The sequence below is a fragment of the Ambystoma mexicanum genome, chromosome 12 (assembly GCF_040938575.1).
Source record: "Ambystoma mexicanum isolate Mex_15411 chromosome 12, UKY_AmexF1_1, whole genome shotgun sequence".
Taxonomy (NCBI): Eukaryota; Metazoa; Chordata; class Amphibia; order Caudata; family Ambystomatidae; genus Ambystoma; species Ambystoma mexicanum.
Genome location: NC_090936.1, coordinates 588,065,716 through 588,091,293, shown reverse-complemented (window position 1 = coordinate 588,091,293; position 25,578 = coordinate 588,065,716). Strand labels below are relative to the sequence as shown.

At 45.0% G+C, this 25,578-nt stretch overlaps 1 protein-coding gene across 1 annotated transcript in view; it reads right to left on the bottom strand.

Moving 5' to 3' along the window:
* The window catches only part of LOC138513838 (MLX-interacting protein-like), a 652,779-nt gene that overhangs the window by 351,162 nt on the left and 276,039 nt on the right, over positions 1–25,578 (bottom strand). The window contains exon 7 of the mRNA XM_069628950.1: positions 16,513–16,608. Coding sequence (XP_069485051.1) covers positions 16,513–16,608 — 96 coding nt within the window. The remainder of the gene's footprint in view (positions 1–16,512; positions 16,609–25,578) is intronic.

The window sequence follows — 25,578 nt, the reverse complement described above, 5'->3', positions numbered from 1 at the left end:
ATAAAGTAGCAAGCAGTACCTGAAGAAGATGGTGGGTGAGTTGAAGGAAAGGTAACAAATGGTTTAAAACTGTCTGCCCAAACCGAGAGTCATTTCATGCTCGAGTGTCAACACAATCGGGGTATGTACATGTGTGAACAGAGCTCCAGGTTGCTGATTTTCAAATAGCTTTAAGTGGAACATTAGCAATGAAGGCAAGCTTAGCACCTGTACAATGCATGGAATGAGCTTCATTAATTAAAATAAGGTTTTTGCTAGTAAGACTAGAACATAGTTGTATGCATCTAACAATACATCTTTCTATAGTAACCTGTGCGCCTCTCTCCTGACTGCCAAATATACAAAGAACTGATCGGTTTTCCTAAGTTATTTTGTCTTGTTACGACAGTACATGACTGCCCTGGGCCCGTTCTCTATTCTGAGGGTGTTATACGAAAGCTGGTAGAACAATTGATTGACATGAAATTTAGATATGTACTTTGCAGAGAAACATGGATAAGTTCTGAAGACAACATTGTTCTTATGTATTGTAACAAAAGGCTCTGACACAAAGCGCATGAAGCATACTAATTCTGTGAATTGAAGTAATCGCTATAAGGAAAGCTATCTTGTATGCAAGGTCTTTTAAGGAAGCTTTATGCATTGGTTCAAAAGGTGGACCCATGAGTTTGCATAGCATAACATTGAGATCTCAACCAGGTGGCAGATTTGCTACATGCAGATGTATTAGTTTAACTCCTTCGGTGAAGGCTTTGATGACAGGAATTCTCCACCTGGAGGCTTTACTTTGTGATGTGTGTGCAGCTAGTGCCGCCAAATGCACAGTCAAGGAATTAAATACTAGACCGGAGTCTAGTAAATGAAGTGGTATGACAGAATGTACGATGGTGAGCAATCAATATGGTTGATGTTTGACTCGGTACCCCATATGACAAACCTCTTTCACTTACTAAATTAGCAGTGTCTAGCATTGGGTTTGCATGCCTCCTTTTAGATTTCGATACATCATGTTGGTAAATTGAGATGTCCAAATTCTAGGACCACAGGAGCCAAGCTGCCAAGCTGGTTGTACGAGGGTGTGGGTGAAAAACCCATTCCTCACATTGTCAATTAGTCGTGAGAGGGTGCCATTTTTATTGGTGGGCATAGAGACACGTTTAGAAGATGGGAGTGCCATGGTTGACGTGCCCACATTGGTGAATTGAGTATCACTGCCATGTACTCTTGGGGTACCTTGTGTACAATTTCTGTTACAGAGGTGTCTTTGGAAAAGTGTGAGCAAAATCCCTGGCCAACTGATCCATAGAGCATTCGCTGGGATCCTTTCTGTGGGTACATGGAGGCATAGTTTTGGCATTTTGTGTTTTCTGAGGTTTGAAAAATGTCTATTGTTGGATGATTCCATTGTGCAAAAATCTGTTTGAGTATGATTGTTTCCAACTCCCATTCATGTTCCTGTTCCTGTGACTGTGCTCTGCTTAGACTGTCTACTAGGCAGTTGTGTTCCCGTGGAACATGTTGAGCTTGGAGGTGTAGGTTTCTTTGAAGACACCATCTCCAGATGCTTTGAGAGAGTCCGAACGAATTTAGGGAATGCGTTTGTCAAGCACTTGAATGGCGACGTTCCGCACCCGATGTCTGGTCCAAACGAGGGGGATGTTGCACCAGGATGCCATGTAGACGAGGGGCTGAAGACTAAGGTGCCCAGGAAACAGCCCAAGCTTTCCTCACGTGACTAGTTACACAGTGAAATCCCATGCTAGTCTCCCTGCACCACGCAGAGGATGCCCCAGCAGATGACGGTGCAAGGACAGTAAAAAAACACTGAGCCTGGGCCATGTGATGGTAAGACGGCCAGGTAGCCTCATGTAGGTACCAGAGTAAAGGTCTTGGAGAGCAAGTAGAGGTAAGACAAGTGAGAGGCCAAGGGAAAGAAGTACCAAAGTACAGAGACAAATAACACAGCAGAACAGTAGCAGAAGTAGGCAAGTGCCAAGCAGAACCCCAGCAAGGAGATGGAGAGAATAAGAAAACAGGAGCAAAGCACAACAGAGACATTGAGACGCAAGAAGTGCAGTCTCAATGGGGTTTACCTAGCCCCAGAAGATTGTACGGCCCATTCTGGCTTTTGCTAGGCGACGCTTGGGTGCTTCTAGGTGCGCAGGCATGGAGTCAGAGAGACCGCATTAACATGCATGCGTGTTAGCCCCAAGATGGCGGCACCGAGTTGCAAAGTTCGTCGATGGAGCAGGGCGAATGCCGGAGCACAAAGGTGACCGACACCACCGTGGGTAGAGCCACTAGGCTCCTCTTGCTGACGAGCTAGACCACTGGGTACTGAAGGTAAGTGGGGCCACCCCCGGCGCATAACCGTATTCTGCCCGGATTGTTGACGTACAACATGGCTGTTGTGCTGTCTGTTGCCAAGATGATGTACCCCGCCTCTCCCCATTCATCAACTGCAACACCAGTTTGATTGCTAGATTTTCTAGTTCGTTTATGTGCGTTTCCTTTGTGGAAGAGATCATTTTTCCTGAGCTGTGAGTTGTAAGCAATGGGCCCCCCAGCCTGTCAGAGATCCATCGGTTCTAATGTTTATGAGAAATGGTGGGTTGAAAAAAGCTCTTTTTGCAAGTTCTCTTTTGTCCACCATTTTGGTGCGCATACCTGTGTTTGCGAGACCTCTACAAGATTCTCCCATGTACCCTCTGCTTGTGACCAATGTTCCACTGGTCATTGTCGTACTGGACGAATTTCGGATCTGGCATGAGGAACAATGAAGATACAAGATGCCATCATGCCGAGTAGGCACATTACATCTCGGACTTATCTAACGACTGGCTTTAACAAGGGATTGGGCCCAGTATGTTTTTTACTCTTTTGTTGAAAGGGTATTATAGTGCCAACTGTGTATTTATAAGTGCCCCTAGAAACTGCTTGCTCTGGCTTGGGACTAGACTGGATTTTTGGTTGTTGATTGAGAACCCAAGACTGTGTAGTAGATTGACTGCGGCTTCTGCATGCAGGTGACATTGTTGAAGGCTTTTGCCTGTTATTATTCCAATTGTCCAGATAGGGGAAAATTTGGTGCTGTCCTTGTAAAGGTGCGCCGCCGCTACCGCTATTACTTTTGTTAACACCGGAGGTGCTGAGGCAATTCCAAAAGGGAGTATTTTGAATTGGTAATTAACTGATTTAACTTGAAACGCAGATCCTTTCGATGACCTGAGAACATTGAAATATAAAAGTATGCATCTTTCATATCCAGAGTGCCCAAATAATCATTCCTTTTGCGCAGAGGAATGACTACTTGTGAAGTGGTCATTCTGAATTTTTGTGGCTTTACATATTTTCTTCTGCCTGTTTTAAGTTACACAATGGCCTTTTACTGTGGTCTTTCTTTGGAATAAGGAATTACAGCAAATACATACCCTAGTTTATCTGTGATTGCATAATCTCTTCGATGGCTCCCTTCTCAATTAGCAACTGAATTTCTGCCTCTAGAAAAAGTTGATGTTCCCTCAGCAGTCTTCTGGTTTCTTGGGGGTAGATTGCACAGTGTTATTAAAAACTCGATGCAGTACCCCCGATTTACTGTGGAAGGAAACCACTTGTCCGACGGTATAGAGTCCAATGCATGAGCATATGTTGTTAATCTCCTACCGGGGTTACATGGGACGGAACGTGTATCGGGCATAATATTTTTGTGGGAGAGTTAGCCCCTTTTGGGGGTTGGCCTCTACCACATGCTCTGCCAGGCCTATACTGCCTGTGGAGCCCTGAGGCGGTTTGATGTTGTGCGGCCTGGTTGGAATATCGGGTGCCTGTACCCATTGTGTATGCTCCCTGTGTTGTTGCTCTGGGTTATGTTTGGGTATGAATGTATATTTGGAACATAACCCCTTGTCTGATGGGGTCTGCCCGGGATCTCTCCTAAAGATGTGGTTTCCTGTTCTTTCTTGGTTTTAACTAAAGCCTCATCCACTGCATTTCCAAACAGTAGATTTTCCTCCACCGGCATGTTGTGTAGTGTGGCTTGTGTTTTGGATCTAAAACACAAACCTTGTAGCAAAGCGTGTCTTTTTATGACTGTATCTTGTGCAATCAGTCTCTGCCAAATCCAGTATATTTTTAATTACCACATTAGAGGACTGTTTACCTTCTTGTAACATTTTTAGCATCTGAGTCTTGAGGTTCTTGGATTTCCTTGACTAGGTCGCCTATCTGATACTATTGGGGTCTGTTGTATCGTGCCATTAACATTGTTAAATTGTCAATGTGTGCCTCATAAGCAGCAGAGGTTGCCACCTTTCTGCCTAGAGAATATATCGTTTTACTCTCCTTGTCTGGTGGAAACTCTGTAGATGGGGGTGTCCCTACACGTTTTCAGGTGATTGTTACTACTAGTGAGTCTAGGATAAGTTGGCCACTTATGTATAATGAATTTGGCGCTGATTTGAATGTCTTTTCTACCAGAGGGTTGACTGCTTTAGTAAGCAACTGACTGTTTTTTTCTCCTGAAGAATATCTTCTATGAAGTCTGCATCTTCTTCAGGCTCAGGAATATCAATTTTAAACATGTCAACAGCCCTATTTAAAAGGTTATTATGCAACCCCCTATCATCTGAGGATCTATTATGTCAAGAGATAGCACTGGATTGTCTCCCTGGGTCCATTTCCTGAATTTTGTTGAGTGCACCTTACTCTTCTGAGTAATCCTCTATGGCAATGTGCTCTGCCTCTAAGGGTATGTTCCGAATTCTTATCTTTTTAATGGGGATACTATCCTCACTTACACTGGGTGTCCTTAAGTGCATGATTTTCTAAAAACTCCATGAATTAGCACATTTTGTTCATGGTATTCTGGTTGTGTTTTAACTTGTGTATTTCCAGTTTGTCTTGTTTACATTGCTATGATACTGGGCTTGCATGCAACTGTACAGTTGTATATATTTGTTATTGATGTTAGCAGTTCCAAGTGCTGTGTTCCATCATTGTATATATAAGCTCCCTCTTCTAGCTCTGTCCGAACTGCTGGAGGAGTCGTGGAGGAAGGAGGGCCAAATGCAGACTAGCGCATTAAAGTTAAAAGTTCAACTCACCTCTGTCTCTGGTGTATGAATTGGATCATAAATTGGCAACAAGGTAAAACCGAGGCCCTCCTGTCCTGCCTTTGCATTCGCCACTGTGGTGGGAATCCAACTAAAGGCCACTTCTGTGTCTGGTCGGCGGATTCCTGGTTATTGTCCCTGCCAGTATTGGTGCAGCAGGCATTGTGTGACCACCTCCCGACAGGAAAGGGAAGGGAGCAGTCAGCATCCGCACGCATGGCTCTGAAATGCACAGGATGTGCCGTGAGGAAATGCTTCCTGGGTCGCATCTGAGGAAAGGACACTCCGACACACCTGTAAGTGCCCCTTGGTTGGCAAGCATTGTAGGAAGGATCTGTTTGGGCTGGCAAACATACCCTGTCACGGCCCTTGCATACGTGATTGAGGAAGTTCACTTGGGCGACTACTAGTTGCAGCGGTCAGACAAACGCAGTGCAACCCGTGTCTATGCACTGTTCTAGAGGAATCGTGGATAAGGAGTAGCTGGATTGGGGACTGCTTCTGTCCTTTGGTAATGTCTCCACTATGTTGCTTTCACTGCTGTTACCAGGCTGTCTGTGGGTCATCAGTACCCATATTACATTCTGGAGGATTCATAGACAATGCCTAGCTGAGCTACTTTCTGTTCCCCGACTTGTAACTGTCCATGGTTAGTTCATTTGGGGTTCTGGTCCCGCAAATTCTGTCTGTGGTGGTGCATTTCCAGCATCATGAGCACCTTGCCAGCACAATTCTTACCCACGCTAGAAGAACCAGTGATAAAATGGGACACCTGCAAGGAATACTTCCAGGACTATGTCCATACATGGCCCAACTTTCAGCATAGATAGTTTTTGGGCTCTCCTCATGCATAGTTTGGGAAGTGAGGGGAGATGCATATTAAAAGGTCTTGCAGAACTCTCGGTCACTGGTGCAGGTGCTGGGAAGGCGAATACATTCCCAATGCATACGAGACAATACTCAAAACGATGGATAATCATTTTGAGAAGATTAGTATCATCCTTCAGCTGTACTATTTCAGCACCAGAGATCAAGAGAAAGAAGAGTCAACTGAAGACCCGATTGCTGCAAGAACATAAGGGATCTTTGCAAAAAAGGATGCTGTGTTTGAATGGACTCCAGCTTGTGAGCATGGGGTCAGTGAGATCAAGGAGGCCATATCGAGAGTGCCCATACTAGGCAGCTTTGACATGGCAAAATAAACGTGTATTGAAGGATGCCAGTGGCACCAGACTTGGTGATGTGTAGTAACAGAAGGATAATGGCATTGAAAGAGGGATTGCTTTTGCGTCCAGGGTACTCAAAGGTGCCGAACCTAGATACTCAGTCATAGAAAAGGGGGCCCTGGGCGTTGTCTCGGCGGTTAAGACATTAAAGTTTTTTTTGTGGGGTAGGAGTTTCAAGATTCTTAGTGATCAAAAGCCTTTAGTTGCGATCTTCAGGGTCATGGGACTGGATGGCATGACACTCAGAATTGCAAGGTGTGTAATGTAAGGGAGGCATGGTATTACTAATATGACACGGACACAAAAGATACAATTTCAAAACCTTTATTCGATTTTTAGGGTTTGGAAAAATTCTTGCTTTGCCCTTTGGCTATGATGGGACTAGTCTCTACCATCAAATAATAAAGAAACAGTCCTAGTCGGTATCTGTCAAATCAAAATGGCCTATACTAACAAAACCTAATGCCTGCCCCATCTCTTATACAAAAAGTGTGTAAAGGAGAATATGCATGCAAATGAAAATCAGTGTCGTAACATAAATAATCAATATGGCAGAGTCAGCTCTCCTTCCCACGTTGGAGCATGGAGTAAGGCAGTCCCCGTACACAGGACAACACACTCTGGCTCAGGTTCTCAAAACGAAGCCAATTCAAAACGTGGATCGAGGCCCGCTTGGCCTTCCACGTTAAAGTCACTTTTCCAGAGTTCCAAAAGTTTTTTCACAGTTCAAGAAAAAGTTCACGTAGGTCTCCCTCGGTCGGTCTCAGACCTTTCAATCAGGGCACTTGCAGGGGTTCCCTTCCCCAAGCTTAATTCACCTTCTTTAGGGGTTCCCTTACCCTAATTTATCACACTTTCTGTCTCCCTCAGTCAGGCTCAGACCTTTTCCGGATGTCAAAGACTTTCAAATGTGCAAGGCTTTTACTATAGAACTCTGCAGGCCCACTTCGACTTTCCCTTCAGCTCAGACTCTTGTGTTGTTTGCCCCAGTGTCTCTTGGCCTGGGTAGTTCAGCATTATAAGCAAAAAAGTTCAACATTAACCTTTCGCTTTCCCCTTTGTCTGGGTTATTCTTGATCATCACACATTTTTAGAGTTCATTCACTTTGTGGCTTTATAAAAAAAACATTTTACCTTTCACTTAGACTTTCGAGTGGTCTACTTCCTTTTGTCGGACCACTCCACTAGTCTGGATCACTGCCTTCACAGTTATCAGTAATTTAAAGTTCCCCAATGGTCTGCCTTCCTTTGCCTCTCATCCACAAGCGTGCAGCCTTCAATTGTGATATATACTGTTGCACCTTCAATCTTTCCTTAACATACACCAGACTTTCATGTCGCTCGCCAACTCACCAGCTGTGTGCATTGCTTTCTTGTCTTTGCCGTTTTAATTCACGAGTCAAGGTTAATACCATAGGCTTGGCCTCGCCGCCCCAACTCGGTCGTTCACCCGAGAGGGTCGCTGGCATCCTTGAAACACAATTTAGTCTTCTTGTCTGGGATTTGGCCTTCTCTGCGTATCTTTCACAGCTCTTCGGAGGCAACGACCTCCGGCAGGGATCTCCTGGGTTTCTCTACCCTTTGGTCTTGTCCCTCTGTCGGTCACTCTGCTCCAGTAGGTTCACCTTCACCCCAGAAGTTCTGCTCTTTCTTGTGTTCCACCTTGCTCAGAGTGTGTCTCTATATTCTGCCTCTTATACGTGTGGGGAGAGCTAATGGGTATCAGATGTATGCAATTAAAGTCAAGTGCCTGACTTTGCCTGACCCCCATTAGCGGGACGTGGCCAATGAGATATGTATGGTTAGCGTCTTTAGTTTCAATCGCTCTCTTCCTCGGTACAGTGTTTGTGTAGAAAGGGGGTAGGGGGAGTTTGGACATTGGAGGATTCTATAAAATAGGATGGGTCATGGGTACGGGAAAGGAGGGAATACTGCATCTCACCATCGGTTCCCTCACCCCCCACTCCCCTCACCCAGGTGATCCTCCAGCGCTGGTCCACCCCCAGCAACTGGATCCCAAAGCGATGGCCGTGTCCTGGCCACCTAGATGACAAGTCCCCGAGGACTAGCGGGTAAACTGGTAGAGGCCTCCTGGGGTTGAAAATGCAGTTTTCTCTTTGGCATGGTCTGTCAGAGCTATTTGCCAATAGCCTGAGGTTAGGTCAAATGTACTGAGGTATTTAGCTGAAGCAAGTTTATACACCAGTTAATCTGTCCTAGGTAATTACAAGCTCTATATTCCATGCAGAATCTCAACAAAGAAAACCAAAGACATTTCCCCAAAATAAGAAACAAAACAAAATATGTTAAAACAAACATTCAGCAAAATAAAACCCTTACTGAGCAAAATTCGATCTGCAATTTCGATCACACAAATCCTTTTAAGACAATAAAATTAATTCCTCCACACATGAAGGAGAAAAAGCAGAATTGCCGCCCAAAACAGAACTACGTGAATCAGAGCAGTATATGAAAAATAGAATATAGTATCTAACATACAATATTATGAGATAATACCAGTGCATTAAAGAATGCTAGGAGATGGATTAAAATGTTCCTCTTTTAGTCAGCTTTCTTTTTCAGTTAGGTTCAACTCATTCAGTAGATTGACCGCTTCAGCCATCTCAACTCCTTGGATCCTGCTTTTGGTACTAGTACAACAGGATTAGCACATGGACATGTAGATGGCTCTATTACCCGGAGATCAAGCATCTTCTTGACGTCTTCCTTTATGTGTGTTCTTACACGGTCTGACATTCTGTACCCCCTTGCTTTTGACAGGTAGACAGTCACCAGTGAGAATATCATGATGGCCCCAAGGGTTCAAGCTTGGTGTCAATGAAAACGGGGAGGCAAACTGATTTAACAGAACCTTGCACTCCTTCTGTTGGTTCAAAGTAAGATCAGAAGAGAGATTAACACCTATTTTTCCATCTAAAGGCTGTCCCCTGAGAAGGTCAGGTAGAGGTTCACTCTCCTCCTCCTCCTTATCACATGCTAAGAGCAAATCTCCCATTTCTGGTCTGGGTACATATGCCTTTAGGCGGTTGGTGTGAAAGACCCTGAGGGCCTCCTTGGGATAGCCCAAGTTCACCTAATAATTGATCTCTCCAAGTTTGCCCACAACCTTGAAGGGTCCAATCCATTTGTCCTGTAAGACCCTCTGCCTTGCAGGTACCATAACGAGAACTAGCTAGTCTTGAGTAAACTCAACCATGTTGACCTTCTGGTCATGCCAATGTTTGACCAGAGCCTGACCTGCTTTCAAGTTTTCTGAGGCTTCTTTCATCATATGTGTCATTCTCCTTCGGATACCTAACACAAAGTCAGTGACTCTCACTGGCTTGTGGGAAGGAGTACTCTCCAACCCCCTCCTTGATTAGGGCCAATGAACCTCTAAACGAATGACCATAGAGAAGCTCAAAGGGGCTGAAGCCAACCCCTTCGTGAGGGACTTCTCTATAAGCAAAGGCATGGCAGTAGAAGGTCCCACTTTCTTCTAGGGGGTTCTTCTGAAGCACCCATCATGCTCTTCATAGTTCGATTAAACCTCTCCACCAACCCATTGGTTTGAGTATGATGGGATGTTGAAAACTTGTAGGTCACTCCAGTTTTTTCACATGGCTTGCATGTAGTGGGACATACAATTGGTCCCCCTGTCTGAGATAACCTCCTTAGGAAAACCTACCATTGCAAACATACCAAGTAGGGGCTTGGCCACAAATAACAAGGGGGGGAGGGGAGTCCTGGGAGTCTCTCTGCCAGACATTAGTCCTGGTTACGAGAGCCTTACCCAGAGTCTTAGCCGCTGCCTGAGCAGAAAAAGTTCTCATAGGTATTGCTTCAGGATACCTGGTAGCATGGTCTACCACAACCAATATAAATCGGTTGCCAGAAGATGTGGGAGGGTCTAGGGGACCAACAATGTCAATTCCTACCCTCCCAAAAGGAACTCCCACCACTGGGAGAGACACCAAGGGTGCCAAGCTCTTGGCTCCACTCTTGCCAGAAGTCTGACAAGTGTGACAGCTTCTACAGAATTTATCTACATAAGACCCTATCTTGGGCCAGTAGAAATAAAGAGATCCTTTCCTTGGTCGTCTTAAAGTTTTAGTGACCAGCTAAGGGAATCTCATGGGATAACTGTAGAAACTGGGCTCTCACCTCCTGAGGCACTACAAGTCTTCTGTAGTGCCCTGGGGTAGACTCTTATAGGCTTACTGTAAAGGAGGCCATCCTCCCAGTACAGCCTGTGCTTCCCTAGCTCTTGCCCTTTCAGCTGGGAAGCTGCCTGTTGGTGAAGTCCTTCAAGAGTAGGACACTCTCTTTGACCTCTGCTGAAGTATTCTGCAAGGAAAGTCTGCAGCTTAGGATGGTCTTTAGAATACAGATCTCCAACAGGGGGAAGGTCTTCTTCCAGTTCTGTTTCACCAGTAAATGTTTCACCATCCTCTGGCTGGTCCTCCCACTCAGCCTCAGCTAGTGGAGGGGTCACAGGTGCGACCTTGGACTGTCCTCTCAGGGATGTGCTTGTTTTGTGCACAGGAGTGATACTTTTCTTTCTTCCCAAGACCTTGGATTTCCCCTTCGTCTCTTTCTTCTTGGAATTAGAAGTTGGTTCTTCCTGTGGACTGGGTGTTATAGGTACCTCTGTAACAACCCACTGAGAGTCATCCAAAGTGAGCTCTCTGGCCTTGCTAGTCTGCTCCTGCTTCCTTTTACTGGGAGGCCTGGGGGTGCTTGATACAACTCGAAAAGTGTTTAAGTCATTCACCAACAGGACTCTCCCAGGCACCTCATTCTGTACACTGACAGGCATTCTTACAGTCATATTGTTGCAATGGATGAGAGTTGGTAGTATTGGAGCCATCTGGACAGGGCCTCCAGCAAGCTTAGTGGGACCTTTGGGTGCCTTAGCAACATCCTCAGGTTTGAAAAAGGTTTCATCCACTACAGTAATGCTGGTCCCAGTGTCTCTAATGGCAAGGGTCTTCTGTCCATTAACAAGTACACTGTCCTTGTAATATTCTTTTGTCTTGTCTGGAATAGAGTTATACACATCTATATTCTGCTGTTCCCACAGTCCCAGGGATACTGGCTGAGACTCTGATGGGGTCTTCCGCCATTAGATTAAAGTTTCCACTTGCCATATGTACTTGTCCGTCAGGGATGAGGGCTAAGGAGGCAGTGTGGAGCCCTGAATGTTTACCCGTGCATCTGGGATCCCCTTTCACATGGTCAGTAGACCCACAAGCATAACATTTACCAAATGTTTTCTGGAATGGGGTTTGCTGCTGACCTCCCTCTCGTTTGGCACCAGAGGTTTCACTAGACTGACCTGGTTTCCAAATGGTTTACCGTTCCTATGTGTGTGGCCCTCTTTTGCCTCTTTGGACTGGAAGACCCAGAAGATTCTGGGAGGGAAACATTTTCAAGAGAAAATCTTTTAATTTCAAGAGCATGTTGCATTTCCAAATACCTCAGTCTGATGTCCTGATGTTTGGCTTCAGCTTGGGCTTGTAACCTTTTAAATTCCAATTCAAGTCTCATTTCTTTCAAGACACATATATTCTGGACTCAGTGATGGACCTTGTGGTGTCCCAGTGGATAAAGGTTGAGGCAAAAGGACAGGCTGGGGCATAGAGGGTTCCTATCCTGGGACTCCTCTCCCTCCTCTGGCTCCTCTGGATCTTCTAAGACATTAGAGTTAGACTATGCATTATCATCCTCATTATCAATGTCCACATTTCCTGGGTTAGTAGGTGTGACAGGCCTACTACCCAGACTTTGATGTTTCAACAATATTGCAATCAATTCATTTTTCTTTCCTGTTATAGGGAGATTCCTGACTTTACACATTTCTTTCAGATGATCTGTTAAAATGATCAGGGCTTCCATACTGAAGATATCCATATTTGGCATGTTAAAATTGCTGTTCTAGTGGAGCTTAGCCATGTGAAGGTTTTTAGTTGAACAAAAGCTAAGCAAATACTTAGTGTAGCAACTCTACAATAGATCCCACAGCTTGCCACCAGTGTTGGGCAATATTTGGAGCAGTACCCTTTGAGTGCACTACAACAACCTTGACCTCCTGGCAATAGGAACCCAACCTTTGGTATAAGTCTGTACTACACAGGTTGGTAGTGTGGCTGAGAAGCCAAGTCTATCTCAAGAGGGGTCAATGTGAGCAGTATGGTAGTTACAAAGAGATATACAGTGACAAGTATCCAAACAAACACTTATACTCAAGGTTTCTTGATTAAACAATTATTAACTTATTTAACAGTCAGTTTGAATATGCCTTCATCAGAAGGAGCAATATAATAGTGACACACAAATACACTCCTAAAAAAAACTTTTAGTTTCTCTATATCAGCAAATACCCATTTGGGATGGCACAAAGACCCTTCCTACACCATAAGGTGACTCGAATAGCTAGGACACTGTGGACATTAATTTATCACTGGTACAGTTAGAGCAATATTGAGATGAGTGTTAAAGTAACGAGATCACACAAATATTCTGAAGCCAGTAAGTACTTTTGAACCCCCCAATGCAAAGTAGATTAACCCTTTTCTGGAGGGAAGGCATGACACAAGCAGAGGAGAGAAGAGTCATTCAGGGAGCCAGGCCAGCCAATGTCAAATGGGCAAAAGTCTAGGTGAGCTGAAGCACTTCTTGCAGGTAAGTAAAAGTCTTGCACAATATTTTAGAAGTCTTTGTAGAAAAAGTAGAACCAAAGAAGGGTCACAAGCTGGGAGGCTTGTCAGAGGTAGAAGATGCAAGCAACTCTACAGAAGCAACCAATACAAGTCTCAACTGAGATCAAGTAAGGCTACAACAGCGAAAGGTAAGTCCTCTCAAACTTTACAGTACCTTTGGTTAGAAGCAAGGTTCCAGCTGGCTTCTGTTCCTGTGCAGCTCTGTAGATCCTGTTGCTCCTGGGCCTCAGTCGTGGTGACAGGAAGGAGGACGTCTGAGGACTCTTCACTGCAATCGGATGGTCAGCGGCAGAAAAGGACAAATTTCTATTCAGCGGCACTTTACGGCTTCAGCTCCTCGCGTCTTAGCAAATAGCACCACTGTGGACTCTCGGATACCACTCTGGACTTTCCTCACATCTGGGGTCCAGCACTATGTTGAGGTGGCTCAGGCTTTGTCAGTCCTGCTTATTGGGAGTCCAGAGAATCTTACACGAGCTCGGGTCTGACTTAAAAGTGATGCACTCAGTTTGGTGTTCCTCTCCCTGGCACTTCAGTTCCAGCAGCAGCAGTAGAAGTACAGCCAGCTCCGAGAGGATGTCCAAACGAGTTCACTTTGGAGTTGATTGGTCTCACCAACTCAAGGGGAGAAGTCGTCCTTGCGGGGCTTCTCTAGTCAAGGCGAATTCGGAGCTTCAGCACAGCAGCAGGGCTTCACTGGGCAAACCAACGGTCCAGGAGTTTCAGCAGGCATCTCTTCCATGTTCTTCTTTGGATTCCTTTGTCCAGTGGTCGACTCTGCCTTCCAAGCCAAAAAGCCTCGCCTTTTATGCAGGTTTCTCCCATTCATTACAGCCTAGCTGTCAATCACACAGCAGGGTGGCTGTCCTTGCCGGACAACCAGCCGGCCAATCAACTTTGGGTGGATTCCTGTAACATTCCTGTAACCAAGGGGATTAAGCACAGGGAGTTTCGGGCACCTCCCCCACTTCCTGCTCCTGCCAGACATACTGGAGCCAGAGGCGGGCTTCACCTGTGAATCCCGCCAAAGACAAAACAAAGGGACCAAACCTGGTTTGGCGTGCAGAGTGAATCTCAAGAAGGACTTTACCAGCAAGAAATGGTGAAAAAAAGAAGACTGGCGCCATTTTGACTAAATGGGCACCCATGGGTGCTTTACTGCAGCTGCGAACGCAGCCCGCGGTAAAAACACACAATGGTAGTAAAAAGTAAACCACTGCCACCAGCCATTAATCTTAGAAAGGGTAACATAAAAATGTTACATGAGAAACTAGACAAAGGGGATACTAAGTAACCCCTCCAGCACCCTATGGTATGTGCTTGGTCTAGAAAGTTACAAATTGTAAGTAAATTTCACTTTACTGCTCTTGGAAACAGTAGTTTATCCAAGAAAAAATATTGAAACCTTTGGGAAATCTAAGAGACGTTCCTGTGCCACTGCACTGAAGGTGCTGTGTGTCACAATGCAGAGATGATGCCTATGGAATTTGTCAGAATCCAAAACCAAAAAGAAAATGTTAGATCACAGAAAAATACATGAGACTGGGAAAAAGGTCTCACTTTCTGCAGGTTAAAAATTAAAAAGTCAGAGAGTCCAGCAAAAGTGCTGGGGGTCTCTAAGGTAGAGAGGAATTAGCACATTTCTGAGAATTCTCCCTAACACCATATATGGAAAGCCCTTTCCCGGGCTAAGACGCCGTTTGTGTGAGAGCCTGGATGTGGGGCCTTGGACTGTCTGGTACTAGTACACATCCCGGTGTCTGAATCTCTGTTGCCAAGCAGATGTTGTGGCCAGTGGCTATCCATAAATGGATAGCCACTACCAATTTCAATGGTTCAGATCCTTGACACAGGTTTACAATCCAGAGTGAGGCAACAACTTTTCCTTGTCTGGGAGAAGGCTGAAATAAAGATCAATTGATATTGCGGAATAAACAAAACATCAGGGCATTCTGAAAAGCAGGGCAACATTGCAATAATATCTTAGATTTGAAAGAATACATTTAGCACATGATGAAAGACACAGGCTGATCTCACTTTAACATACTGACTTTATCAAAAAGCATCAACTCGGGACAGAGCAGTTGGGCAGAAGTGTAAACTCTAGAAATACCCCAATATGAGCTCTCGAAGCAGCTGCTTTCACCAATTCTCACCCAACTACACAAAAACATCACTGCTAAGCAAAAAGGACCATGCCCCTCACTAACCCTGACGCTCACAATATACCACTGAGCTAAAAAAAAAAAACGTTTCTCCCAAATGCCTCCTCACTGAGAAGCTAACCTCTTAGCTATACATTCTAATGCGGAAATTGAGCAGCTTCTCTAAAAACACTGCGCTCAAGATTGCTATCTCTGACCAAAAGAAGCAGCTCCCGTCACACAAGGGGGCTGGTAGGAAACATTTTCGTTTTGCTGATTTCCCTCCACAGAAGTCTATGAAACCCCTCTGCCCCAACTTTTTACTGTTGTTTTGAACCTTTCCTGACGTTTGGAGGTAACTAAAGTCTTTTTGCTTTACTTAAATTGATTCGCTCAGTGATTTTGGGGGCACTGATCAGTCCCTAGGACTATCAGTGCAGGTCGACTGTCCACCATTACAAAATTTCCTGTTTGTTTTCTACTGCACACTTCACCTTACAGCGAGGTGTGGTGGGGGTACTTTGTGTTCTTTTGTTTTAAGTAACATTCTGTTACTTGAATATTGTGTTCAGGGTGGACTCGTGGCAGCAGATATTTTTCTACTGTTTTTTTACTTGCACTTCTGCATTATAGAACATAATGCCTTTTAGAGTATCATATACTCCAAAATGGCTGTGCCACAAAATTATGCTTCGTCTTTTGGCATTCTTCCTACACTCACTGAGCCAGATATACCATTTATGGTAAGCCATTTTCCTGGCAATGCCTTCACTTTTACAGGGTAAAGTAGAGGTGTGCGTTTGTGGTCAGATGTGGGATGTAAAGATGGATTTTCAGAATCTGTCTTGTCGACAGATTTTGAGAGGCCTCCTTATTTTGATGAACAGGGACAAACACTAATGTCTAGTCAAGCTCTATCAGGTTAGTGTGGAAGAGCAGCACGACTCTGACTTAGGAAGGCGTGAAACCAAAAGTGTCAGGACAGACCAAAACCGCTGTCAAATGCCAGTGGTCTCAAAAGAACGATGTTAAAAAGCATCAAAATGGAACATCTTTCCCCAAAACTACCCTTAAACTAAAGGCTCTTCCACCTAACCTTCACTATTTCAAAGCTAAAGGAGCACCCCCGTCACTAGAATCCAGATGACCAACCATAACCCACCTGAAGGAGTGGCTAGAGGTCAAGCTCCCATGAAAAACCTTCAGGATCTTATCTTAAACACAAATTCTACCACAAAGCTAACAGGGCAATTTACTCCAACCCACAGGCACCCAAACCAGAAGTTAATTCTAGAAGCAGTACACTCACCGTGCAGCGGTTCAATAGTGTCCATGAAGTCCTCTCCAAGGTTGGGATGCAGCTGGCTAAGAGATGGCTGGATCATATCAGCATTTCCCAGGGAAGCTTGGAAGAAAAATAGAGGAAAAGTCATAGAAGGAACAGGCAGGGACATTTCCAGTTGGCATATGGTGGTTTTGAGAGACGAGTACAGGGAAAAAGATAGAGGAGAACAAGAAAGAAAGTGAGAAGGAAAGATAAAGGAGCCAAATGAAGCAGCGTAGAAAAGTAAAAAAATGATACCTTAACAGGAAATACTAACAGGTCTATGGGACAAGAACACCCACTATAAAAGCTCTATACTTGGGAGCTGACAGAAAGGCTGGGTTAGTTACAGGTGTCCAAAAGAGGAAAAAAAGCAGGAAAGAATAAACCCTCGATTGTCCGTATAGAAAGGGTAGAAGGGCAACTGGTGGATGGTATCCCATTTGTCAATGGGGACAGAAGTGTAGAAAGAAGGAAACACATTTTAAACTCAGACAGAAATACCTCAAGTGTGCACACGAGCAGAGTACTAGCAAAATACATAAGTACTATCAACAACTTGAACATTTAAATCTTGCCCTGGGGATCCCTGCCTCTATTCTTAAGTGAGAAGCACTTTGCTAAGCCAGCTATGATGATAAGTAACTTGTCATTGCATCTTTCTCACAGGCCCAAAAACGATCGCTGGTTATTCTTCTGACTAAAAGGTCACAGTAGACTCAATATTCTATTTTAGCTAGCCCCCCAACCCCAATGTTCAGTTTCCTTAAAGATTCTGAACATGGCAGTCTATTTACAGCCGCAGTTCTTTACCGGACTACATTGCAATTGAAGAGATTGGGCCTCATTATGACTGTGCCGGTCCGGTAACAATGGTTCCGGTAAGCCTACCGGCACAGTTGTTACTGGACCGGCACAGTACGACTCTGCGGGGGGCGTCCCTCCCGCCAGGCTCAGACCTGGCGGGCGGAACGGCACCCGCTTACAGAGTTCTCACGGGAGCACCAGCACTGTTGCTAACTGTGCTGTGCTCCTGTTTTAACAGGAATACAGGGCCCGACTTCCCGGCCGCCGTGGATGTAATACCCCGGTGTTACCGGGAAGTCAGGCGCCGGGAATTTCTTTCGGATCTGGTGGTATCCCGCCGGTATCACCAGCAGAGTTACTGCCAGACCTGAAATGAGGCCCATTGTCTCAATTTCGATCAAATAGGCCACCAAAAAGTCTGTGTGTGATGTGCTAGACAACCAAATCCGTAATATTGGGACTCTAGCCTGCATATGCACTTTAATCTATGATACGATATGGCATTTATACCGCGCCTATACACAAGTGTTTCAAGGCGCGACGTGACAGGGGAGGGGGCACATAGGAAAGACAAAGACAACAATCCTACTATGCTGGGTGTCATTCAGATCACGCAAGTGCAGGGGAAGGGGGAAAGGAAAAGTGCAGGGAAATGGGGGTTGGGATAGTGCAGGTAATTAGAATAAATAACAGAAGTAAAAGTACGGCCAGCTGGTGGCAAGTGCAAGGGTAAGTGCAGACATCAGGTGCCAAGTGCTGGTAGGGGACTGTAGGGATACAGAAACAGTCACAAGTGCGAGGGTTGCCAGGGAGGCAGTGCAGGTGTGCAACTGGCAGGGGAGGGGACCTGGGCCCGAGATAAGAGGGTGGCCAGGTAACCAGTGCAGTTTCAGACAGGAGTACAGCAGGGGAGAGAAAGCCTCAGCAAAGAGGAAGGTTTTGAGGTGCTTCCGGATCTGGAGATGGTTCTCCTCAAGGTTTAGGGAGGCAGGGAGGCTGTTCCAGAAGAAAGGCCCCAGCCGAAGAAAGATCTAACACCAACTCGCTGCTTGGAGAAGCAACTGACCGTGAGGAAGTTGGAGGTGGATGAGAGAAGAGCTCCAGAAGGAAGATATTTAGGGAGAGAGAGTTGAAGGTATTGAGGCCCCAGGCCCCAGAAGGCCTTGTGGACAATGCAGAGGGTTTTGAACTTGATCCTCGCAGCCACTGGGAGCCAGTACAGAGATTTCAGTCCTGGAGAGATACGATCCCTGGGCTTGAGGCCAAGGACAAGTCTCGCAGTCCTGTTCTGGATGAGTTGCAGAGGGCAGAGAGTAGCAAGCAGATTTAGAAAGAGGCTGTTGCAATAGTCCAGCTGGAAAGAACCAGAGCTCTGGAGAGAGTGTGCTTCAGGGGGGGGGGGGGGGAAGAAAGGAAGAATACCCCTGAGGAGGTGCAGCTGGTAGTGTGACTTCTTAGATACGTCGGAGATGTTAGAAGAAAAGGAGTGTGTGGAGTCAAAGATGACCCAGAGGTTTTTAGCCTTGCAGGTGGGAGCTAGAGGAGGGCCAGGAGAGTCTGGCCAGAGAGTGACAGGAAAGGAGGGAGTGGGTGTGCTGATGAGGAGAATCCCCATCATACTGGCACTAAGGCCGAGATCATTGGTGGCACACCATTCCTGGATAGCAGACAGACAGTCAGAGATGAGAGAAGAAGAGGTGGCTGAAGGTAGCCTAAATGTGACTTTAAATACCATGGACTGCTTTATTATTTACAAAGGCTTAAGGAGGTGGCAAGAGTATCAGGGAAGGGAAGAAGATAGCTATACTCCTGTTTTACCATTACATGTGCTAGAGTGAAAGTGGGCACAGTGAAATTCTCAATGGCGCCTATAAAGCACCACTCCTTTTGACATACTTGTTCAAACTCTAGGTGTCTCATTTACTGTCTATTGTGAGAAACAAGAATGTGTCTCACCTGCTAGTCCCCAGGGGTCACTTTCTCAGGTGTCCAGGTCACGGCCATCGCCTTTGGATCCAGACGCTGGGGTGGACCATGGCGGGAGGATCACCTGGGTGAAGGGTCTTCAGGGAGTGGGAGACCTGATGGTGAGACGTAGTATCCCCTTCCCTGTAACACCTTTACCTCCCTCCTATCCAATAGGATATTTAGGAACTCAGCCCCCCTCCCCCCTTTCCCTACACAAACACTTTCACATGGACAGCACGCTCTGGGAGAAAACAGACTCACACCCGAGCATTGTACTGGACATGTCCCACTACTACGGTCAGGCAAAGTCAGGCAATTAACGGTAACCACTCACACCTGACTTCCATTAAGCTTCACCGCATGGATAAAAGGAGCATGAGAGCATGCTGTGAGCGAGGCAAAGCACACCAAGGAACAGTGTTTTCGGGACAGCAGCTGAATGAGGGGAGTATGACGGCAAAGCAAGAAGGGTGATGCAGGCGGGAGATACCCTTTACCTTTCAGGCAGAAAACCATTACTTTCGAAAGTCCTTTTGATCGAAAGGCGTAAGGCCAGGAAACAAGACTAAGAATCCTGTATTGTGTGTCAGAGATACCCAGGGCCCTCCTGCATGGCTGATCGAGTCTGGGAGGAGCAGCAGCTGCTGTGGTACCGTCCTTGGTTCCAAGATTAAAGCAGCACCAGTAGGATTAACACAGCCAGTGAGTTTGGGAGACTGATGCAATACCGGTCTCTGTTGAAGTCAAGGTTGCAAGCGGCAACATTGTATAACAAGCGCAAGAAGGGAGATTTGTAAAACATCTGAAGAAAGCTGAATTGCTGATTAATGTTTGAACTATGAGAAGAAAGATACAACACCTGTGACAGAGTGATCCAGCACCATGAGTGTGCTCGACTGAAGATCTCTGTAAGGTATACAGCTAAAAGTGACAAAAAGTAAAAGATGAGAATGAGAAATTAAGTGAATCGAAGTGGTCCTGCAACGGTTTAAGCAAAATCCATCGCACAATCAAAGTCTTCGATTTTGACACAGTCCGAGAAGGAACGAGGGAGACCAACTGAGAACATTGTGTTAAAGGGGTCCAAGCCCGAATGAGGGAGAACCATGGTCTGAGCCCGATCGAGGGAGACCAATTGTGAATATGGCACTTAAGGGGGTCCGAACCTGGAGGAGAGAGACGCATGGTTATTAGTGAACTCAAGAACTTGTGAATGTGAAAAACCTTGGAAGACCGGAACTTTCGTCCTTCTTTATTACATCAGGCCCTCTGCAATAAGAGACTTTGAATGGTAAAGAGACTTTGGCACAGAAGGCCCTGATACCTATGCTTCGAATTGTATCTTCGTGTCAGAGAAGCCAGAGTGTGTGCGAAGCTCGAACGTGCCACCTTGTTCCGTGCTGGAAACGCGGTGAAGGGAAGCCAACTGTTCAACTATCCCGACATATTCTTTTGTGAGCATTTTTCTTTTTGCATAGATTGTTATCCCACACCATTTGTATTTAGAAGTAAGGATTGGCAATAGGTTTATTAGGATAGGCCCTTTTATTTTGACTGAGAGTCCACTAGGACTGTGTTATTTATTATTTGATGGTCGTAGCTTGCTCCCATCCTTAGATTTAGGATTAAATGGGCGTTTAAACACCCTTGAACTGTGATCACTTGTGTGTCTTCACTCTTCGATACCATGCATTCCTTACAATATGCAGATTAAACGCTGTACCGCTTTTCCCTTTAAGGTACCTACATCCTTCCGCATGTGGTAGCACTTTGCAGGCCTTAAAACATTCACATTTTTTTTATATGCACTGTTGGATGAACATGGACAAAATTAAGACCGAATTCCTTGCATGGACTATGATTAACAGCTAGGCACATTTTAGCCAAATTGAAAATGTGAGTGAAGTAAGTGACTATTGTGCAATGCGTCTATCTAAAAAATGCAATGTTTCTAGTATATACCAAGTGATTCCTGGCAGCAGACATCTAACTAAGACTGATATTCACTAGTCAGTCAAAAACTAACAGTTTATGAAACAGGTAGGTGAGTACTCTGTGCCAGTGCTCTGGTATTTCTATCAAATAAATCATCCAAATTATCCATTAAATATAAGAAACTGTTTTTGTTGTATTTGCACAATTATTAATATCTTGTTTTTATGAACATTGGTGCCAGCATTTTTCAAATTGGAGGCCCATGCTTATGTTTCTCCCATGCCCGGGCTTTCTCAAGGCACATTTGTTAACACACAAGTTATGAGTTGAATATCCAAGATTAATTAATTAGCAAATCCGCCTTGCACTCACATCCTTCTACAAATCTTGGTTTATTTGTTATATGTACACACATTGCAACACTGTTCCATCACAATCGTTTAAACATATTTCTCCCTGTTATCTACACATCTTATCGTTTCTTCACAATTAACTAGTGTTCACACATATTTCCGTCTAGAAGGTTTCTTTACAATGAGCTATTGTTCATATGTTTTAGATATTCTGTAGAGATAATCAAGGAGAGAGAGGATAGAGAGAATAATGGTTATTAGGGAGGTTTGTATATTATTCCAATATTTAGGTTGTATAGGTTATACACCCAACTAGTTTCAAGAACATATTATCTATAATTATTCTTTATTTTGTTTATTATCCCAGAGGATAATTACTTCTGTTCCTCCGGTACATAACATCTACATGAGCAGGATTGCTGGATATTTGGTTTTACAAATGACCTGTTACTAATATTCATTCTGTGTCAATTACTATATTTGTTCCAACATGGTTATATTGTAATGATCCTCAAATTGGGTTGTTCACTGTTTCATCATACTTAACTGGATCATAAGATGTTATCTTTAAGCGTTTAAATTTAAGAGCGTAATTCAGTACCTTCATCTGTTAATGCGTCACAAAAAACAGCTACTGATTTTGTGCCAAGTACCTTTTTAGAATGGGTCATCCTTTTTCCTTGTTCTATAATTGGTTTGCGACACTCGGTAGAATTGTTACATAATCCTCGGATGGTTATCCTGCAAAATAATTGCTAATAGGTTGCAATCTAACTCAGTCTAACTCAGCATTCATCGAGTTTTTCTTACTTGGTGCTCGTTTGCCTTCTTTCAGGCTGGCAGCGCTCCACGAGTATGCTGGGGCGCGCCATCTTGAAAGTGACGTATATGCAATTAACGCAATGACATTGCGCATAATAGCGTTGTGCTGTCATCATGTCAACAATGACCGTATTTCACGCTCTGCCATTGCCTATTCTTTGATGATGTTCATCTTGCAATACATGACCCTGCTATTTACAATACAATCATTATTATGCTTGTTGTGTTATTTGTGAGAAACCCGAGGTGTTTTCCCCCAGGCTATTCCCAGGGATCCTTTGTTCAGGTGGCCAGGGAACAGCCATCGCTTTTGGATCCCAACCCTGGGGTGGACGAGCGAGGGAAGATCACCTGGGCCGGGGGGTCCTTGGGAACTATGGGAGAAACCTGATTGGACAAGACATGGTATTCATCCCGCTCCGATACACTCCTACCCAATATCCCCTCATCTTTTGTAGGATGTTGTCATTCTACCTCAACCTCATCCCAACCATGTCTTTGAAAATGCAGATCCGTCCCCACATATATTAATATGAAGTACCCCACTTGCTATTCACAAGTCTCCCTACCCAGTCATAACTCCAAGAAACATTATTTGAAAAGGTCAATTCTATTTGAAACCCTTTAAAAATTATTGTGTACCATGTTTTGCAAATCACTACAGCTCCTATAATCCTCACCTTTTCTATCCTACTGACATGACAGACGAGGAAGAATGACCATGGAGCAATGAGGATTATCCATGAAAGGCAATGGGTCATTCATTCTTATGGACAACCCCAATATGTAACATTAATAAGGCCAGGCAGGATCAGGCATACCATCCCAATCATCTACACCTGCAACCAATTAACTATCCCCACCTGGATAAAAGGCAGAGCTCCTGTTCAGACAGCTCCCAAAAGATCCAGCCATTCCCACATTTAAATTGATCGATAAGTGGGAAATGGGCCTGGAAACTCCCAATTCCAAACATCTCCTGCCTACCAGGTGTATGCTAAACATTTTTATAGGTAACAAAAACATAGAACATAATTGTTGGGTCGTGCAAGATGTCCCTGCTGCCTTCTATTTAGGCATTGACGTTCTCAATCGGTTTGCAATTAATTTGGACCTGATAAATTACAAGGCCTGGTCCCGACTAGGGGCAATCCCATGGGCTTTGATGATGTAGAAAAAGCATTTTGGTCAGCTCAATTGCTGCCGTATGCGGTTGAAGTTCAAAATTGGAGAGGAGGTCACAATCCCCCGGACGGACACGACTATTCCCACTTGAATTAAAAATTAAAAGAATACAGAAACTGGAAAATCCTGACGCATATGTACCCCTCAATGCCCATCTCCAACAGCAGTGGTTGGGGTTAAACCCAACACCATTACTCAATATACAACACATCACCAATCCAATATTGATGGATAACGGCGACCTTAGGAGCATCACTCTGGGTGCAGGCACCATTATTGGAATGGCGGTTGATGACCGACATTTTCCATGGATCTAGAAAATGAAGGGATAGGACCAATCTCCAATGACTGTTTTGACAATGACGGTGACAATTACATGCCGCTAGACAGGCTCTTTACCCGACAAGGGGGTAACTTTCTGGTGTACTCTTCCTGCCCTTACGGGGAGGAAGAGGTGACTCATGACATCAGGCAGGATGATGTGATATTCCAGGCCACAATGACTGCCTCTCCTACCTGAAACCCTCTGTCCAGGGGCTTTCACCTTACACTCACGTCTTTCATCAAATGCCTTATGTAACACTTTGTTGCTGCCCGCAACCTTCACTCATATGCAGCCCGGTCCACACAGTTGCCTTCTACTCACCGGCTGTATGCAAGGTTCGGCTCGCGGCTTTGAGGGTGATACCACAGCGGCTGCACTTCTCCCCCGGCTCATTCAGTCAGGCAGGAGGGCCCCTGGTATCTCGGAGTAACCTTACAGAATCTGAAGGTCTTTCTTCTTCGCCATACACGTGCTATTTCCGAGTCTTCAACACCCTGCGATTGTTTGTCAAACAGGTCAAGGATACTTCTCTCCTTGGTTTCTCCCTGTGACTTTTCATCTGGTTTCCTCGAATCAGCTGCGGCCATGAATAGCCTTCTCCTGCTCTGGCCCTGCTTCGATCCTCACCTCGCTCGCTGCCCTGCTGCTCATAATGTGCTCTCATGCTCTGCCTTTTATCCATGCTGGAAAGGGTAACAGAATCACGTGTGGGTGGTTAAGGTTAATTGCCCGGCTCTGATGTTGGGACATGCCGCACAAAACAACTGGGTGCAAGTCTGTCTTCTCCCAGAGCGCTCAGTACCTGTAGTCGGCGCTCAGTACCTGTAGTCGTGTTCGTGTAGGAAAGGGGTTTGGGGGGATTAAAGTCAAATAACACAAGGAATCAGAAGTGGTAAAGGAATAAATCGGTAAGTGGATACTGCCTCTCTCTATCAGGTGTCCCACTCCCCATGGGCCCCTCCTCCAGGTGATCCTCCCACACTCGTCCACCACCAGCAACTGGATGCAAAAGCAATGGCTTTGTCCTGGCCACCTGGATGACAGATCCCAAGGGATTAGTCTGTGAGACACCCTTTGGTTTCTCATATACCTTTCCCCTATGCGATGTGATCATTTGTTTCACAGGGGAACCGAGAAAGGAAATCCACATTTCTTTCCTATTCGGTGTTCCACAGTGAAACAGTAAGGTTTAAGGTCTAGAAACCATTGCATAGTTCTCGAGTTTGATTCTTTCCTTAGGCTTATTCACACTAGCAGAGAATGGTCAGTCACTAGTCTTAATTTTCTGCCTAATAAGTAGTAGCAGCGGTGTGTAATGGCCCATTATATGGCAAGGTGCCCATTTTATGGCAAGGGCCTCCAGCTCTATTAATCAATAGATTATTTCCTCTCAGAAATATTTTCCTACTACCAAACAGAATTGGGTGTGCGAGGCAATCACCTACTTAGGATAATACTGCTCCTAGGCCTGCTAGGGAGGCATCGGTTTGTAGGATAAACTCTCTGGAGAAATCTGATACCTTTAATATAGGGGCCTGAAAGAGAGCCTGTTTTTAATTGGTGTAACAAAAGTCATCATCTTCTGTCCAATGGATCTTTTGCGGCTCAACTGTTTTAAGTTTGTCTGTTGACCTGGCAGTCTTGTCTGAGAACTTA